Below are 20,279 nucleotides of genomic sequence, written 5' to 3' on the forward strand. Positions count from 1 at the left end.
CCTGCCGGCATGTTGGTAGTGAATGGGGTTTAATGCGGGGGTTGTTCGGGGGTTGGGGGCGGGGTGCGCGAAAAACAGCGGAAAACTGTGGGCAGCCTCGGATTAAGAGGAGGCAGTCCGGGAGAAGCTATCATTTCTCACTTCAAAAGCCGATCGATTCTTAACAGAAAAAAACATTAAACATGTAGCAGTTTGGAGAGCGAGAAGGCGCAGAGGGGCAGATCTCTCTCCCACAGAAGGCGATTCTGGCTCAGGGCTGGCAGGGGGCCTTGAAGGTGGTTGGATTACCTCCAACTACTGCAGTAAAATAAAATGATTAAACAAAAAAAAAATGCCCCTGAGACGGAAAAGCGGCTCTGGATAGTCAAGCTATTAATGTTAGTTTACTTGAAGGGGGCAGAACCCTTGGAAGTGCCCAGCCCTGGGGATATTGGCACGGGTATCGGGGATTATCCCGTATTTCTCACCCCCCACAAAGTATTGCTTGCTCCCCTTTAACCCCTTTAAATTCCCATTTAAGCGCACCCCTGCACTTATTTACCAGGGGCTTTGTTTGGGCGCATTGTCGGACATTTCGTCTCTAGGCGCTTTATGCCTACTTTTAAGCACAGCTGTGGGGCAAGGGAGATTTTAAGAGTAGGGGTTTTCAATATAGAGCCGTTGTGTATGCAGAAGATTACAAGTCGGGATGTATTACTATCGCAATGAAACAATGGCACGGCCACATTGTCGAAGGGCATCGGGACAGGGTGAGTGTGAGAAAGCATGGGGTCAGAGGTCACACTTATCGGGTTCACCTCGGGTTTTTCACCAGTCGCCCTGGAGTTTTTAGCAGGTTAGCAGAGGCTAACCTTTACAAGTCCCCGAAAGAAATACCGGCACTGTATTAAACAAGATATTCTGATGCAGAGCAAACAGCGCTTGTGCACCTGCCAGCTATAGGAACTGTTAAACGGACGAGCGGGGCCCATAAGGGAACTGACGCAACGCAGGGTTCCAGGAGTTCCAGATGTTTAATGCGCGCTGATCTCAGAAAATAAGTTTTCACTCCATAGTAGAGCCCCAATCTGGAGGGAGCACAGGGGATGCTTTTTACTGCAGCTAAAGTGTGCGTTGGGTGCGCTGAATAAATAACGGAATGTGCGCCTACAAGCGCTTTAAAGGAGTGAAGGTCACAAATAAAGTGTCTATTCTTCGCTGGTGGGTGCTCTGTTTGAAGCCGTCCCGCTCCGATTTAACGCTTGCGTGTGCTGTTGGTTTTCCGCAACGAAAAGTTTGTCAGGTTAGAGTATTGCGCACCTTCCTGCGCACAAAACGTCTTATATTATTAGTGACTAGGATCTACTGTTGCGATTTTTATTTATTTTTTAACGTTATAAGTTCCTATTGAATGATACACGCGTGCGCGTATGTTTGGATGTAAACATCTATGAGTATGTATATATATTTATATATATATATATATATATATATATATATATATATATATATATACACACAATAATTTTAGCCTTTTAACTGCCATGCTATCTTCTTTTTCAACAGTTCTCTAGGCAAAAATAGCACCCATATGCGATCGTTTTTTTTTTTTAATTGTAACTATGTGCATGGCTCATAAGGAAATGCCCAGCAATGTAATTTTTGTGTACAGGATGTACGGGGTGGACAGAATATTTTAGAAAGTGGTTTATAGCTGTGCTGAGTACGCCAACACATTGTTGTAATGTTATAAATATGATTGGATGCGAGTTTTGAACGAGGTGACATTTAACCTTAAACACGTTTGGGGGGAAGCCTTTTGCTGCAGACACTTGCGGCTTGTCTCTGCCGTCGCGCCCATTTTTGGCAGCACCCTCTGCAGGGGAAAAGTAGATGTCCCATCTGATATCAGAAGTGCCTGGTCTCAGATTGACCAGCGCTGTCCAGCACTCCGCCTTCTTTGATGGAGTATATGCTTTCCCGTAGCTTACAACAGCCTCTCTGTACAACCCTTTTAATGCCGGGCCTTAAAAGGTCCAGATTGTCCTGCAACGTGTCCGCAAATTTTCTATTGATAGTAACCGTAAGGTACTCCCTAGGTCCAGCAATATCAGTTTGCATGCATTTGTTTAAACGCCCCATTTACCCCGCCCGACTTTCGTGCAGCCCGACTTCCCTGCGGTATTCCAGGCTCCCGTGGAGCGGCAGGGATGTGTGCTGTGATCTCTGAGGTGTCCAGTGAAAGTTTGCCTCGTGCGAAGGGGGCAGCAGACCCCTCTGCCTGTGAACCAAGAAATAATATTATCCTGGAATGAAAAAGAAAACACTCTTTACTCCCCCACGTGGTAATCCAGCAAAACAACTGAATGAATCACAGCCATCCAATGACTGACTTAGTACCCAACAGAAACACAATCAAATCCCGCCAATAAGAAAGATCCATTTACTGCAGTCGTTGCCAATGGGAGTTGGAAGCAGAGCTGGGTCTGTCAAGCAGTCAGGAAAGGCCAATAAGCTAGCAGAAAGGGCGGAGGCTGTCAGAAAAGTCTGACCAATGGACGCGCAGGGGGGTGGGGCTGGATTTGAGCTGTCAGAGTAAGTCCGGGAAGCCAATAGGAGCGTAGAAGGGGAAGTAGTTATCTAAAGACAAGGGCCAATGGTTAGGAAGGGGGGCTGTCAGACAGCGGACGTAACCAATCGGCAGCAAGGAGGCGTGTCGGGATCTAGCTCCTCGTGCCGCGGTCCCCGGCTCCGCCACTTGTAAAGCCCAGAGCCCTCTCCCCGGGGCCGGCAGAGAGGAGCACGCCGGAGCCATGGCTACAACGGCGCAGTACCTGCCCCGCAACAATGCGCTTTCGGGTTCCAGCCCGCTCATGCACCCCGACCCAGAGCGCATGCACCAGGGCACCACCTACCGCGAGGTGCAGAAGATGATGCACCAGCAGCACGACTACCTGCAGGGTCTGGCGGGGGGCGGCGGCGGGGGCCACCCCATGAGCCTGACGCACCACCAGTGGCTGCCCAGCGGGGACTGGGGCTCGCACCTGGAGCCGCACGGCAAGCCCGGCCGCGAGGAGCTGGCCTTCCACCCGCGCGCGCACCTGCAGCCGCCGCCCCAGCCCCAGCAGCCGCAGCACCACGCGCCGCCGCCCCAGCAGCCGCAGAGCCCGCCCGCCGCCTGGGCGCAGGGCCACCACCTGTCCCCGGGCCTGCACCAGCCGCTCGCCTACCCGCAGTCCGCCTACACCATGCTGGGCCACCAAGGGGCCACGCTGCACCACCTGCGGGACGTGCAGCTGCACGAGGACCCGGGGCTGCACCACGAGCCCGGCCTGGACTCGCCCGGCTCGCACCCGGGCCACACCGACCACTCGGTGTCCGACGAGGACGCGCCCAGCTCCGACGACCTGGAGCAGTTCGCCAAGCAGTTCAAGCAGCGGCGCATCAAGCTGGGCTTCACGCAGGCCGACGTGGGGCTGGCGCTGGGCACCCTCTACGGCAACGTCTTCTCGCAGACCACCATCTGCCGCTTCGAGGCGCTGCAGCTGAGCTTCAAGAACATGTGCAAGCTCAAGCCGCTGCTCAACAAGTGGCTGGAGGAGACCGACTCGTCCACGGGCTCGCCCACCAACCTGGACAAGATCGCGGCGCAGGGGCGCAAGCGCAAGAAGCGCACCTCCATCGAGGTGGGCGTGAAGGGCGCGCTGGAGAACCACTTCCTCAAGTGCCCCAAGCCCTCGGCGCACGAGATCACGGCGCTGGCCGACTCGCTGCAGCTGGAGAAGGAGGTGGTGCGGGTCTGGTTCTGCAACCGGCGGCAGAAGGAGAAGCGCATGACGCCGGCCGGCGGGGGGCCACACGCGCCCATGGACGACGTGTACGGGCAGGCCGACACCCCTCCCCAGCTGCACCACACGCTGCACACCCCCGTGCAATGACTAGCGTGAGCCGGACACGGAGGTGGGGGGGAGGGCGGCGGGGAGGGGGGCCGGAGGCCGCACCGCCCGCACCTCGGGATGGGTCAGGGGGCGCCGCCTCCCGTCGGCATTCACACCTCCAGAGACTAGGTGGGTGCCGGAGTGTGGGAGAGACTGCGAAGGAACTTAGCGCCGGTGTGCGCATCTAAAGGGACTAGGGGGGCTGCAGGGCCGTGGGGTGCCTGCCGGGGACCTTCCGCCAAGATCTGCACCACCGCTTCCACCCTGCACCGCTGGAAGGGCTGCTGAGGTACTTGCCACCCATGCCCACACCACACTCAGCCTGAACCAGGGCAGGGTCTGCTAGAGTCACACCCCAACTAGGTCCAAAATCATGGTAGTGGTTTCTTCACCAATGACCCCCTCTCACATTAGATTCAGGACCAAGGGAGGTGGGCTGGAGGGCTTGAAACCGAGATCTAGTCATCACAGTAAGTCCAAAACCTTGGAGAGGGCTTACCAGTCTGCTGTAAATAGAAATCTAGAAGCGAGCGAAGATACTATTTAGCGTACCTGTTTGCTCCAGAGAAGTGGTGGCACTCTCTATGTATTGCAGCAGTGCTGAGAAGTGCAGGTACACTACCTTTCAAATAAAAGAAGTGCAGGTGCTCAGTACCAGGAAGTACCAGCCCATTTAAAACACTTACCAGCAATCTTCACAACCACAAGACAGGTATATAAAAGTGTTTGCCAGGAATCTACCCACGAATTTCCACCAGTGTTTAGATCCAAGAGAAGTGAGTAGCTGCTGAGGACATAACCACTTAAGGTTAGTTTAATGTCCAAGGAATTTGCCCTTGGGGGCGTAACACTAATGCCCACACCGCCAGAGAGTTGCATGTCCTTGGGAGTTAGTCTTGTGTCCTCTTCCACATCTCAGTGTAGGGCAGCACCATTGGGTGATTTGTAAGAGGGTTTGATTGCAGCAGACACATGTTGACCAACGTTCTGTACTCAAGTGAATGGGTCAAGTTCACAAAGATTGTGCCGTGAATAGGAGGGTCTTGCTCTTGCTTACTCTTCGTTTGCTCCTGGGTTTCAGAAGTAAGCCATGACTACCAGAAGACTCAGGCCTAATAGTTGGACTATGGTGGGATCCTTACACATCTCACCTTATATGGGTGACTCACCATAGGAACCATCTGGTGTATACTCAACTCGAGAGACAGCATAGTGGTCACTGGCATGGCTTGGTGAAGACCCCCCTCTATTAAGACACACAGGTACACTGCCTTGAGATCATTGATAGGATGATTTACCACATATTCTTTTCACACAAGATTTGTCCATGGCTAGGGAGCACCCCAGCCTGTGTACAAACTCCTAACACCAAAAGGCCGATTATAAGATAACAATGAGTAAAATACAGGAGGGTTGTCCCCAAGATCACTTGCACATGATATAATACAATGTGCAGGATAAGAGAGGCTTTCCATCAGTGGTACTGCCCTAAAGGTTAGATATGTCATCAGGTGTGATTGCTGGAGAATGTTCCACCGTCCAGGGCTCGCACCTCAGGATAAAGTCTAGGTACAGTCTGTGGGACTGGCTACAAGGATGCAGACCACCCTTGCCCTCACATCGAATCAGGGACGGAGCTTTAGGAGGCCCTACATTGGAATCTCACAGCCCCTGCTTGGGTCTCAAAGAACCAGAACGCCACAAAACCAATGCCATTTGGTTCGTCCAAACACAAGCCATTGTTATACTCCATCTCGACGCAAGGTAAAAACTGCGTAAGGGATAACCGCAAAGCCTGCAAAAATAATTTATTGACTTTAATCAAAACTATGAGAAGCAGGTTAATCACCATGAGGGGTAGTCGTAGTTTTGCAAAATTAAAGGTACTATTTATGTAAAGTTGTATTTTTAACAACAAGAGGGAGAACGCAGCCTACGTGCAGATTGACAGCTGGTGATGGGACTTTATTTAAATGCATTTAATTTATTCACCAAACTCGTTTACGCTGAAGCTGTTTAAGATATTATTTGAATCAAGTTTGTATTTATTTGAATTCCCCCAAAACAGGCATTGTGATGTAATCGTGTCTCGATGTAAAAAAAAAGTGATTCGCAGTCGAAAGGTTTTAAATCTACTTAATTTATTGGGGAGCAGTTGTTTCTGGAGGGAATAAGACAATGCGGGTTGCCGTGTGGTCATTTAAAATTCCAGCCTGCCAGCTGTTCCCTTTGGCAAGGGGGCGGTGGGGTTTCGTCTTCGGTGGCAGAGAAAGGGTTAAACACAAATCCGTGTATGGCAGCTGTTTTATTCACAACACAACGCATGATTAGGCAAGTTTGAAAACCGGTAGCAACTATTCCATGACAGCCCTGCGAAGGACGCCTGTCAAAGCAAAAATACTGCCTGTAAAGGATCCCAGGCGCTGTTTCATCTTCTTTATTACCATAGCCGGAGAGGACTGTCTGAGCAGGCCTGGGTGGGTTCTTCCCTACATTTACTGTGAGTTTAATGTTTACAAGCCTCTGCCACGAGCCTGCGTGGTGGCGCTTACGGTGGTCCGCAAAAACAACACGCAAAAAAAGCCCTCTTAAATTCATTGCCCCTCCATGTAGCTCCTCTGCAGGGCAGGCTGGACCCACGAGGTATCCTGTGTGGTGGAAGGGAACGCGCTATAGTTCCAATCTCCCAATGGCATAAAGTATCTAGAGGCTGTACAGTGTACATTCTTTTTACACAGCGCTGTAAAGGACTTAACAAAAAAGCTGGCAACGCTTTCAAAACGTTTCTTTAAAAGAAAAAAAATGAACTTTCATCTCAAACCCGAGTCTGGCTAAAAGACGTGGTGAAGTAGCGAGTGAACCTTTGTGGGGGTCCGAGTGACAGACAGATTTTTATTCTAGCACTCTTGTAAATATGTGACATATGTAAACATAAGTATTTGTTTTTTTCTGGAAACGTGCTCGTTTTTTCATTCTAGATGATTTTGTATACTTACTAATTTTAAGAGAATATTTTAATATTATTTCCTTAAAAGTCGGATCCTTTATATTTATTTTCTAATTGTGTTTTGAGCTCTTTATTTTGTTCAGCTCAGTTCGTTTGGCCTTGATTATTTTTTTTTGGTACACGTTTTGTTTGTATCTGTTGCAACAAAATGTAGACTGCGAAGTTGCGTTTATATTTATGTTATAGTAATATTTTATTACTTACATAAAACATATACCTAAAAAATGTTTCTTGTCTTTTTTTGGATTGACTCTATTCTTGTTTAATTCACTTCAGAGTTCACTTATTCCCCGCTATGAAAACGGTCCATGGTTATTAGTTTTGCACACTACGAACAATCAGCTTTGTTGTTAATTGTATATTTCTGGGGAGTTTTTACTGGTATGTTTTATCTTTTGTTCATAACAGATGGCTGATATACATCGGAAAGAAACACAAACAACACTACTTCCAAACAGATATTATTGCTCAACTACTACTCGTACTGGCCTTACTATGCTCAGCGAAGTTGATTAGGAAAACATATTTTCTCAACTACCGTATTTAATTATTTCATATTCGCATTTCGAAATGTTGACACCGATTTTTCACAAATTCCTACATTTAACGTATTTATTGAATATTAGCCTATCCGCACGACACCAAATACGGTTTCTCTCACATTAGGCCAAAACCTAGGATTGATTTATAAATGTTCTGGAAGATTAGGACGATCAGCGTTTGAGTATAAAGCCGATGTATTCAGTCAGTGCAAGAATAGGACACTCTAGGGTTAAGTCTGTGGAGCAGACCGATTTATTATTGTATTGTAAGAATAGGCCAGTCTTGGGTTCTGTCAGAGGACAATGCCGGTTTATTCAATGTGTCCTAGAGTGATCACCCATGGGTAACACGGATGTAGTAATTCAGGGCCAGGATATGTCACTCTTAGGGTCTGTGCAGATGACAATGATTTATGTATTCAGTTGTGTTCCGAGTGAGAGCAGTTCTGGTCTTTATTTGTTGTCGGAACCGATATATCATATTATTGTATTCCCAGAATGAGTGGTTATGTCCACATGTAACCCCGATTTATTCAGGCGTTTTCAGAACGGGTCGCTCTGGGGTTATGGATAACACTGATTTATTAATGTGCTCCAAGGATGTGACTCTGCCACCTCATGGTCCTGTCTGCGAATAATGCCGATTTATTTAAGCGTTCCTGGAACGAGCAATGCTTGAGTTGTTTCTGTGGATAGCCCTCTCTTCATACACCACCAGCTGCACCGTTTAAGGTGGCCACAGACGGTGGCATTTACTCAGACACTCCACGAACGAGCCATGTTGAGTTTGTATCCGTGAATCACTGAAGTATTAATGCTCTTCAGAGATGTAGTACTTGGAAGTATGCCCGCGGTGCCTAGCGATTCCTTACGGCACTGCCAGCACGGGGCACTCGGGCTTTTGCGCGCATCACCGACAAATGTCAATGGGTAGGTCCAATTTACTAAGGCACAGCCAGCGTGAACCCTCTCATGGTGTGCATCTGGATCACGGGCTTTAGTGCCGTTATCAAAAGATGTCTAAGGGAAGTTGCGGTTTATTGTGGCACAGCTAGACCACTCCGTGGCTCTGCGTCTGTAACACTAGCTTTTGAGCGCATCACTAAAACATGTCTGTGGGCAGGTCCGCTTTATTACGGTACTGCTAGAAGGGTCACTTGGGTTTGCGCCTGGGACAGTAGCTTTTGTGCCCGTTACCAAAATATGTCTATGGACAGGTCTGGTTTATACAGGCGTCGACCTAAGCACCGAGTTCTTCTGAAAAGAGCACAATGAGTCCCCCGAAGAAGGGCTTCCATCGTGCTCTAGCACACACCGTTTTCAGGACCTGTCTCTCGGCCTCTGCGGCCGTGTTAAAGGGAACTCAGCATAACAACTGCTTTATTCTTCTACGCTGGGAGGGCTTTCCTACATGAAGAACACCCGCCTGTATTGTGTGTTTGGGGCTTCGTATAGCCGGCTAGAGAGGTTCCCTCCTGTCCGCCCTTTGTTCCTGGCCCCCTCCGTGCAGAGGCGCCTCCAGGCCAGCTTGTCTCCCGTCCCCTTGCGTGGAGTGTTTAACCCAGAGCCGGACCGCGGCGCATTTAACCCACCCAGGGTTCGGCTCTGAATGTCCCAGCCCGTTTCCCAATGACCGCATGGGTGCTTGGGTCACTTCTGAACCATGAGGTGTCTTGCACCCCCCGTTTCACTCTCTCGACGGTTTATTATCGCTCGGCTCTTGAACGACGCTCCATTGGCCTCTTCTCGCGCGTATTCACGGTTAGTTTATCTTTGCGCGCCCCGTTGCATAGCGCCTAGTGACTTGTGTATTCGGTAGTCACTCTGAGCGCTCTCTGAGGAGACCCCTTGTGTTCCCATTGAGGAACAGAGCCAGTAGGTGCCTGGGGGACCACGGCAGCACGGGAGGTGGGATGTTAGACAACGTGCACCGGGTTGAATTTGGGGAACCACAGAGGAGTTTTGGACGGTCACACAGAACAGCTTGATGGTTTCTTTAAAAAAGGAAGATTACCTGATGTTTCTCACCTCGACAGTGCTACCACAGAATGTGTTTTACAAAGTTATTTTGCGATTTGACACCAATGTGTGGCGAAGTTGGCGATGCCTGGATTGTTAGGTGCACCAGGCTGTTAGGCAAGCACAGGTAGGCAGAGGTTCGAGTTATTCACAGGTTTGCAGAAAAAAACATAATTGCGTGTTTAGATGGAGAATTGGACGGATGTATACAGGCAAAACACAAGTTAATAGATGGATAACTGGATGGATGTTTACAGGCAAAACACAAGTTAATAGATGGATAACATGATGGATGTTTACAGGCAAAACATAAGTTAATAGATGAATAACTGGATGGATGTTTACAGGCAAAACACAAGTTAATAGATGGATAACTGGATGGATGTTTACAGGCAAAACACAAGTTAATAGATGGATAACTGGATGGATGCATACAGGCAAAACAAGTGGATAAATGGATAAGAGGGCTGGTGCATACATGCAAAACACAAGTACTCTGATTAATAATTGGATGGATGTGCACAGACAGAGATGCCATAAGATACAGATGAAATGATAATTCAGTCATGAACTCGTGTGGATAAACTGATACGCAGGCAAAAACAGGGTGAGCGGATTGATAGGTACACAGTTGAAACACAAGCAGAGCTGAGATATGAATGAATGGATAGATACACAGCAACAAAGACAAGTGTAGGTGGACTGAAAGATACATGGCCAAAAGCACGGTATAGGTGCATGCATGGCTTGATGCACAGACAAACCCATAAAGGTAAAGCTTGGTGCGTCAGCGCATGGATACATACAGGAGTGAAAACAGTAGGCAGGCACATACTCCAAAGAATGTACGCCTCGTTAGGGGTAGTAAGCGCTATATAAATACTATTACAATACAGTACGATACACACACAGATATAAACTTTGGCAGGTGTGTAGACTGGCGGGGATGTCGGAAACACAGCAGTTTGACACTTGTACTACTTTCGTCTTCCCTTCATCCTTAAAGCGCACTGAGGTGTCTAGTGACGCAGCGGTTTACAAAATCTCTAGGCAAAGGAGGCCGCTGTGGAAATTTTTGGTGAAACCTATAGCAAATCATCGTGCCATAATAACCCCATTTACATATTCAAACCAGCAACAACGAACCGAAAGAAGTCACGTTTTGATTCGGTGGGGGCATGCTGGTCTTTACTTCGGGACAGGTAGCACTTCCAGAATGTGACCAGCGCTTTACTCCGTAGTCTCGAAATCAGGGAAATGAGTTTCCCAAAATAATGTCCTCGCAAGAGTAAAATCGGGTCCTGTGAGAGTGCAGAGTAACAGGCCAAGCAGTCTTTGTGTGTTCATAGTGGCAGTCCCCCGTCTCACCCCTCTCAGACTCCCCGGGATGTCCTCACATCCAGCTTCTGTCTCTCTTCCTCGCGGCCCCCCTCACTTCCCTGTTTTTTTAACCACCGTGATCTTTACCATGTTTTGCGTCCCTCCCTTCGAAACCACTACGCTGATTTCTTGAAACTATCGAGGCCGCCATCTTCAGATCCCAATCACAGTTGAGGAAGTACGCCCGCCTGGGGACCTCGGACCGCGGAGGGTGGGGGGCAGGTCAGTCTGAACTTTCAGGCGTGGCTCACAATATGACGACACTGCACGGTAATCACCTTCCTCACTGTGTGCAGAACGTGGCCTTGCACCGGAGGTGTCATTCCGAGCCCGGGAGTCTGGGAAATATTCAAGTAGATGCACCCTGACTTCTGATCTCTTTAGGAAGTGTCTCTTCTCATTCAGCCATGTGATGTGCCGGACCCGCCTGTCCTTTGAAGTTTGAGCTACACCATCCTTTACTGGCATGGGGGAGAGGCCTGTTCCTGGTAACCATGAAAGTTTGGACCTGACCCCTCATCGTAACGGGATGGATCTGGCTGGGATCTAGAAAGATTGCTGGATGATCCTGTATCTATTATAGAGTGTGGGGCCTTTGACCACCATAGCTTCCACCCATATAAAAAACATGGCTAGATATGCCAGTCATCTCAGGTGTACCTGTGAGTTCAAACCCAGGTGGTAAATAAATAAATAATGTCACAGACGCTAATGGCGCAGAGCTCTGGACATTTACAACAAAAGGTAAATATTACACGCAAGACCATTTGCCCACGAGAGGTCATTTCTACTTCATGTCTCACCTCCTCCAAACACCGCCCCCCCCCCCCACACCAGAACTGCATCATAAGTTGGTTAACGCAGCAGCTTGCTTGGTGTCCTGTTCATGCCGGGGGGAGCAAGAAACAGAGGCAGGGCACTGCCCTGGCAAACAGGACTGGTTGGGCCTGCTTGCACCACCCTTTGTTCCACACTCTTCTTCCTCAAACTTCCTGCTCACCCTGAGCTTTTGTTCTAATCACAGAAACCATTGCTGTGAATTACGTAAATAAGGTGCCATTCTTCGTAGGGGAAGAACACATGAACGTTGTAAGTCCAGAGGCAAAGGGCGAACCGTGAGAGGGCAGTGGTACAGCTTGTGCTTTGCAGGAAGCCAAGTGCCTTTTTCTGTTTTAAACCAGATGTTCTCTGACAGGTGTAGAAAGTGGTTGTAGCTACCAGCCGACCCTTCCTTTCATGCCATCATCTGCTTTCATTCTTTTAGTGCAGACCTCACTCTGAACTAACGCTTCCCCTCAGCTGGGCCTCTTTTCCCCTCACCCGACGACATGGAAAGAGAGGGGAACATCGATGTCATTCCGAACCAATGAGTCTCAGGGTAGGAATAAGACAAGGAGATGTAGGTGTCGGCCCCCTATAATAACAATTTCTTCCGATGTAAACGTAGGATGTTGGTCCGACACTACCATTCTTTAATGGTGGTCCTGACTATCTTAGCTGTCAAAAGTTGGGCTTGACCCCTCTATTTTTAATATATTGTACACACAACCCCCATTTGTAGAAAGTAGAGCTTGACCCACTGCTCATGAAATTATGAGTGTAACCCAGGGTGAAAAAAGTCTGCTCCTCTCTGCAGAAAGTTGGGCTTGTCTCACTGTCCATAGAATATTGACTGTGACCCATGACCCACGCATAGAATGTTGTGTCTGCTCCCATCTGTAGAAAGTTGGGCCTGACCCACTATCCACTGGATCTTAAGTGTGACCCATAACCCATGGCATAGAACGTTGGGTCTGCCTCCCCTCTGTAAATGGTACGCCCTGACCCCTCTACCCTTGGAATTCTGAACCAGACACATGGCATAGAATGTTGGGTCTGCTTCCCCTCTGTAGAATGAAGGGCCTGATCCTGCTACCTTGATAATGCTGAGCTTGATCACCTTACACACAAGATGCTGAATCGTTTGCATCTTTTGCCCAGTTCACCACACAACAGGAGAGGTAAAACGCTTTTATTTCGTGAGGGAGCTAGTCCTTTGCTTCAGTGTCTGCTTTAAATAGCATATTAGGAAGCAGCCACGAGGATGTCCTTTCAGCCTATATTCAGTACATATGAACCCACCTACAACAAGGCCACCCCACTAACCCCCAGCCAAGAAAAAAAAGAAAGATGCACAAATGAAGATGTGATCTCGTAATGGGTAAGTTACCCATTGATGAACCACAAAACTGGGTTATATGATTGACTGTCTCACATCAACAAATTGTGTGATCCTGAGCAAGCCATCCATCTCACTCCCATCGCTGTCGCAGTTTTCTAATGTGTCAAAGTTGCCAGCACTTAGCAACAGAGTTCGTACTGCTATATAATATGGGCATTTGTTACCTTTCGGTGCAAGTCTATGGCCCTTCAATCCCAAAGATCTCCATAAGATTACATGTCAATGTATATCGATATATAGCACTGTATTTCCAACGCCAAGGAGCTCTAGAAATCTGCTGGGGTGGGGGAAATTACACAATATTTAAAATCTTTTTAGGAACCACGACAGTTTATTCCCCGTCTATTGATGGGGCACACAGTCACTTCAGATGGTTATCGAAAACCTTTATTGTCGGCTAATATCCTGGGTGTGTTTACATTTGTGGAGAGGAGGCTACGTGATGTTGCATTCAGCTTCAATTAAACATAAGTGCTATGGTGGTTTCATTTTTAATTCAAAAGTGGTGGACAAGTACATATTCTGTGGACAAGACTTGTTTGTGGACAATGTGTATGTATGTCAGACTAGCCTATAGGGCAATATAGGAGTGTAGGAAGGGCTCGTCTGACAGGTCAGTGTGTGGGTTAGTTTGCTGGCTGTTTGTGAGCCTGTTTTGCTGTTGATTTCTCTGATATTACCGCAAACAATGTCTGCAGCTACAAAAGCATGCAGCCTTCCAAACCTTACAAATATCACCTACACAGCGTGGAAGGTGGAGAGTCAGGGCCAACAGATACAATTTTGTTTGATTATATCTTTATGCAGATTTTATGTTGTTTGTCGTGTTCATGTTTGCTCATGTTAGAGTGGCGTCGAGAAACGAGGTCTTTTTCTGGGATGGGTTTGCCCATATTAAAAAATAAAGATAGGTGCTGGGTTTCCACGGAGGGGAGATTTACGGAGCAACGTGTGCACTCTCCGTACATTGGTTACCGGGGGCCCTGCCCGGCACGCATATGCTATTCATGGAACGTGCCTCGGACAGCATGAATGTGTACAATGTGCATACAGTGTGGAGGTGTCATGCTGTCATCTGCATGCTTTGCATGGAGCGTGACGGAGAGGAACTGGCTTGTACGTGTACCATAGTAACAAAGCGTGCGTGTGGGAGCGCTAGGGTAGCAAACTACATGCACTCACGACGTAAGCAGGAGACAGGCTGTGCTTAGTTTGTAAACAAAAACGTACCGGTGCCCAAAGCCCTCCTCTTGAACACACGGCTGCTGCAGTTAAAGTTGTGAGCACTGAATACTGATGCAGCCTAAACCTGGAGCCATCTCGGCCCTCTTCAATCCTTTTAAGGCCACTCCCTGTCCCTTCAGCTCACTCTTGCAGCTTTCTGCTTTCTCCCATTGTGGCGCTTTTCGTTTTTCTCTACCTTCGTCTTCCCCAAATGTGTCTTTTGCTCGCAGCAAATGCTTGAGGCAGAAACATTAGTGCCGGCCCTGAAAAATAAGTGGGTCCTCCCCACCGTAAACAAGAACAAATTAAGCACTGAACAGGAGTCGTATAGGTACAACGAGCGCGCGTTTATATCCTCGTGGGTATAATAGCCACGGACTTCATTTAGGGGTCGCAGCTGGACCCCTGGCTTGCCCTTTGCTACATCGGCACTGCCTTTGCAACCCCTGGCCTCAGAGGTGTCAAATGCAGTGCCAGAAACACAGTGACACCTCTTCCGACGTCAATTGGGGCTCCACTGTTAATTTTTAATTAAGCTGACCGTGAATAATAATAGAATATTAACTGTTAGTGTACTAAACATAGAATACAATTAGCTGGAATATGCCCTGCCATGGCAGGTGAGTAAAAATGTTTTTTTAATGTATATTGTGTGTGTGTTTACGGGTGAGTGTTTGCACATGTGAGATAGAGTGCATATGTGTGTGTGAATTTGTGAGTGGAGGGCAAAGGGCATGTGATGTCATTTCCGCTACCCCTGGCATTTCGCTGAATTGACGTCCATGGGAGCAGCGTGCGAGAAAGAGAATGGACGTCAGGAACGCATGTTCACGCCGAGTACACCTGAGGCAGGACGGTCCGTGCACGCAGTGCTCCGAGAGGGCAGCTTCTCCAGCCGACCAACGAGCCATGGGCCACGCCTCTGGCCTTCCGGCTGAGACCGCCTATGTTGTGGGTTTATTTAGGCAGGTGCCTTCGGGCCTTCAAATATATATATATATATATATATATATATATATATATATATATATATATATACAAACGTCACCTGTTGTGGGCGATGCTTAGTTGGAGTTAATCCCAGCATGCCCTGAGTCTCGTGCTTGCCAGTCTCGAGCTCTCTAGCAGGAACAGGGGCGTAAAAAAGGCCCTGCAGCCCCCGTGGTGGTGGTAGTGATGGGTATTCAAGCTCCAGACGGGCTCTCAGCACAGCACCTAGCGTGCATGAGTCCGCCGGGTCCCTCCATGTTCTGTGGGGGGGGAGGGGGGAGTTGGGGGTTGAAGCTTCCAGTTTCCTTAGGCCACTGAGCAGGAAGAGAGGCTATGGTTTTGGAAGCGGGCCCAGGCATTATTTACTCCCCAAATGCATACTTTATGCGTTTGTCTTTTACAAAGTGTGCAAGCGGGCCCCTATAAAGAGGCAGGCCCCTCAGGGCCTACGAGTGCAAGTCTTTCCAGAGCTTAACCAGTAAAGCAGCTCAGTTGACTATTGCTCCTGACTAAAGATCCGGCAACAGGTCCTGTTTCTGAAGGGCTGACTCCACCTTTCACACTCCGAAATGCATATTCCCATTAAGCCCGAGTCAGCCATAGTGGGATATATTACTACAGTACGGTACAATTCTAAGACTATCGTCAATACACCACATAGAAAAGAAAAAGCCTGCAATCCCCATTCCACTTGAAAGATGGTCTGTAGCAAACAGAACTCATGCATACCCTTCTGTCATACTAGAAACGAATAAACAGAGCCAATCTACGTGCAGCGTGAGATACACTTCATGATATTACACCCCTCTTGAACTACTACAAAGCAGTTAAATGTAGATGTTAAAAGGTATTTAGGTAGGCCAGTGGGTTGGGCACCAACCTCAGAGGTGTATGTCTGGCCTCCAGGCCACAGAAAGGAACAGACACCTTTCACCAGGAAATGAATACTGTTTACTTGAGTAGGAATGACACATCATTTAGGGGTGCAAAATAATTGCATGTATGGTAATGGTGTCCAAGGTGGGGCTAAGAGGATAGCATTCATGCCAGATTTTCTGGATAATTACTGAGTGTGTAACTGAGTTGCAGTGAGAGTCATTGCCTGTAAATATACGTTACATGGACAACAGAGAAAACTGGAATTGATCCCGAACTCATCTAACCTTGGACACCTGTTGTTTATTGTCTGTGCTTTCTATTTGTCCTCTCGGTATTATCACTGACACTGAATACTATTTCTTTATAGTTTGTATGTTTTTTCCAGTTTGTGCTCTCTGCTTAAGATTACTTTAAACCATCAGAGACACCACATTACAGAGTTTTTCCTTCAACAAATCACTGTAAACTAAACCTTTAGGCATTTTTTTTGCACTTGAACTGAATGAGAACTACAACCCAATCCCAAAATGCAATGGGTTGCTAAATGAACGCCCATGACTGGAGGGAGTGTTGCTGATGACTTGGGGTCATTTAGGGCCTGATTTAGAGTTTGGCAGAGGGGGTTACTCCATCACAAACATGACGTATATCTCGTCCGCCTATTACAATGGGATTATAGCCAATAGAACTTGAAATACGGCAGACAGAATATCCATCACGTTTTTGACGCAGTAACCCCTCTGCCAAATGCTACTTCAGTCCCTTAGTCTCCCTCGTTGCAGTGCTTATATTAAGTAAGTATTGGTGGTGATGGTATCTCGTTTTAGTTAAGAACATAGTTTATTTAAAATAAACTTAGCCACCTTTGCCTACTGTGGGTCCAGGTCGAAATGTACGCATGTTTTAATTAAGAAAGCGTACACTGAGTTTAGAGGTTTTGATTAATTAAATCCGAATGTATAGTACGTTATGAACTGCCTATAATTTTCCAACTTCGCCTATAGATTTCGATTCATACTGGTGTGGTAAAAGTTGTGTTGATTTCACACACCATAAGTTGAGTTTACACATTTGAATGGATAAACTTTGATGACAATCTGAATGAATAAACTTTCATGACAATAAGTTCCACGTCCATAACTTAATATTTCATGTTATACGTAGGTATGTATGCAGTCTTACAAAGGATATCTTGTGTCTATTTTCTGAACAGAAGGGGGGTATTTATAAAGGTAAATATACACAAGTGTATTTACTCACATGTATATTTAGTACTGCACCTGCAACTGTACACTTTCTTTGCTTTTCACAATTTCTGTGTGTAGATTTACACCTAGGCGTAAACTTACATGTCTCTCACCCTTCAAAACAGGGGGGTGCGAAATCCTATAACAGGATTTAGTAGTGTAGGGTTACTATTATAAATGCTACATATGTAATGCTGCCACTGTGGTAGAGATCTCCATATGGGAAAGTATTGGGAAATATTAAAATGTATTATTCTTTTTAAAAGGTTGTTAAAAAATTCACATTTTAAAATGTAAATATAAATTAATTAAAATTGTTAATTTTAACCTACAACTAACAAACAAGTTCAGAGCACATTAACTTATCAAATTGTGTATATTAAGCAAATATTTTGAATATAATAATGCAATTTATCAATAATAATGTTTAAGCAATAATTCAGAAAAATCTCACTGTCACTAAGTTTTTTATTTGTATTTAATATGTAGCAAGTTTGGTAAAAACGTATGTGTTTGATTAATATAATAAAAAAAAACATTTTAAAATAAACTTTATAATTAAACTATTTTTACTTACATTTATTTTAAATGTTTGTAATAATAAAACCAATATTTATATATTTTAACACACAAACATATATGTATACTGTCAGGACTACTGAAATTATGCTATTGTATGGCCACAGCGTCTGTCAAAGAAATGTGGATTTGCCGCATTTGCCACGTAATCCATCATCTGCTGCATATTCTGCACATTTAAAAAAAATTGTTTCTAGTTCAAACGGTTCAAAGTTACTAAAAATTTAGCAACACATGTTGCTGCATAGTGGAAGACCCTTTACAAAGATTGACTAGTGACCTTTGTGGGGACGCGCTGAAAAACTTTGCCGGGAATCGAGGAGGAGGTGGGCAGCAGCTGTGTGCTGCCATCAACCAGGGCAGGAGCCCTTTAAAAACACGTAAGCGCTCCCGCTTCGCGGGACGCGCTGAAAAACTTTGCCGGGAATCGAGGAGGAGGTGGGCAGCAGCTGTGTGCTGCCATCAACCAGGGCAGGAGCCCTTTAAAAACACGTAAGCGCTCCCGCTTCGCGGGACGCGCTGAAAAACTTTGCCGGGAATCGAGGAGGAGGTGGGCAGCAGCTGTGTGCTGCCATCAACCAGGGCAGGAGCCCTTTAAAAACACGTAAGCGCTCCCGCTCCGCAGGACGCGCGCGGGCGGCGCCCGGGCGAAGCCCGGGCCAAGGGCGGGCCCGTCCTTGCCCGTCATTGCCAGGAAGAGGCAGGGCAGGGCCACCCCCCTGTCATTTACCTTAAACTGTGGTCCCAGATAACCACTTTCCATTTGTCTGCCCGAAGGACAAACTCAAGCCTATTTACACTGCGGTGGGGTAGCTTTCCCCCAAAGCTCCAGGCCTCTACCTAGCTATTGGTCAATTACCAATATTAACCTGCCTTTGCTCGCCCCGCTGTGATCTCACTTGAATCTCCCACTAAATATAAGGCCCTTGGTTTTTAGTAAAATGGGCCGACGACGTGGGGTGGGTTTGGACGGGAAATTACACTCTAACAAAACCCTGGACGGCTTTTTACAAAAGGCCGTTGGGGAACTTGAAAGAGAAATAGAATTAGTGCAACGTCGTCTTGCTGCCCCTCCTTCTGCATCCATTAGTTCAGCCCATGATAGCCCAGTCTCACAGCCCCACCCGCGACTAGAGCTCCAGTCTGTCCCGATTATCCATTCCCCTTCTCCATCCAAAATTCCCCAAGAGACCCAAGATGACACTCCAATTGCACCTGCCAGTTGTGCCGCACCAACTCCATTGGTCCAGTGTCCCCCAATAGAAGGTTCCCTTACTTTAACTGAATCTAATACCAAAGGGAAAAGGAAGCGTAGGGAACCTGTCCTCAAAAATAAACGATCTAGAACCTTGAGTCCCTCTAATCTGGCCCAACCTTCTATCAATGATATGGCTCCAATCTCCTTACACAATACCAATAACTCCCATGCAAATGAGTTCATTAGGGATCTCATAAGAGATGAGCTCTCTAAATTACTTCTTCCTATCTCCAACCGTCTTCAAATAATTGAGGACAAACTTGATAGTCTTACGAGCAGTCAGCTACCAACAATTTCTTTACCTGTAGAAATTCATCCTAATCATGACTCTATTGTTGCCATTAGTCACACTGGCCAAATACCCAAAACATTTCCTCCTATTCTAAATCATGACTGGCCTAGTTCTGCTAAAACCCCCAGTATCCCGACGAACAAGCCCCATATGGCCTTAGCTCCCTTATTAAAAGGAACCGCCACATGGAACAATCCAGCAACTAACTCGGGAGACGGCCCCCCTATTAGGGAATCCTCACAACCAGCATACCAGAAGATGGATAAGAGTAGTGACTCTCAAGAACCTAAAGTGCTTCATTTACCACCTGAATCATGCCCTTATGTTCTTATTATATCAAATGTTCCTGAACTCAAACCTCATTTTTCCGAATCCTTCATCGAACTCAAAAATAAGGTTATCCACTGGTTGCATGTGAATGCGGGGTTTGCTTTTTCCATGTCATCTTCAATATTGATGGTGAGAAGGGTAGAGTGGGTGGGCCCTCTAGCGAAGATCGGTGTTGGGGATTGTATTGTCATTAATTTTAATTCCCCCGATCTTGTCCATCGACTTTCTCTAAATGCTAACAGACTTTATCCTACAACTGGCAAAACTTCTCTTTGCAGGTTACAAGTGTTTTATCCACCTTCTATGTCATCCTGGAGTACTCAATCACCACCATTATATGGGGCCGGCTCGGTTTCTCACACACTGCCCACCCCCGTAATTGGTCCTAGACGTC

The 20,279-nt window shown here is 47.0% G+C and overlaps 1 protein-coding gene across 1 annotated transcript; it reads left to right on the forward strand.

Annotated features, from left to right (window-relative positions):
• The first annotated feature begins 2,662 nt into the window (after nt 1–2,662).
• On the forward strand, nt 2,663–7,137 carry POU3F1 (POU class 3 homeobox 1). The gene has a single exon (XM_069223969.1). It carries the CDS (start codon nt 2,793–2,795, stop codon nt 3,915–3,917), a length of 1,125 nt encoding a protein of 374 aa, XP_069080070.1. The 5' UTR covers nt 2,663–2,792; the 3' UTR covers nt 3,918–7,137.
• The last annotated feature ends 13,142 nt before the right edge of the window (nt 7,138–20,279 follow it).

This window comes from Pleurodeles waltl, chromosome 3_1 (assembly GCF_031143425.1).
Source record: "Pleurodeles waltl isolate 20211129_DDA chromosome 3_1, aPleWal1.hap1.20221129, whole genome shotgun sequence".
Taxonomy (NCBI): Eukaryota; Metazoa; Chordata; class Amphibia; order Caudata; family Salamandridae; genus Pleurodeles; species Pleurodeles waltl.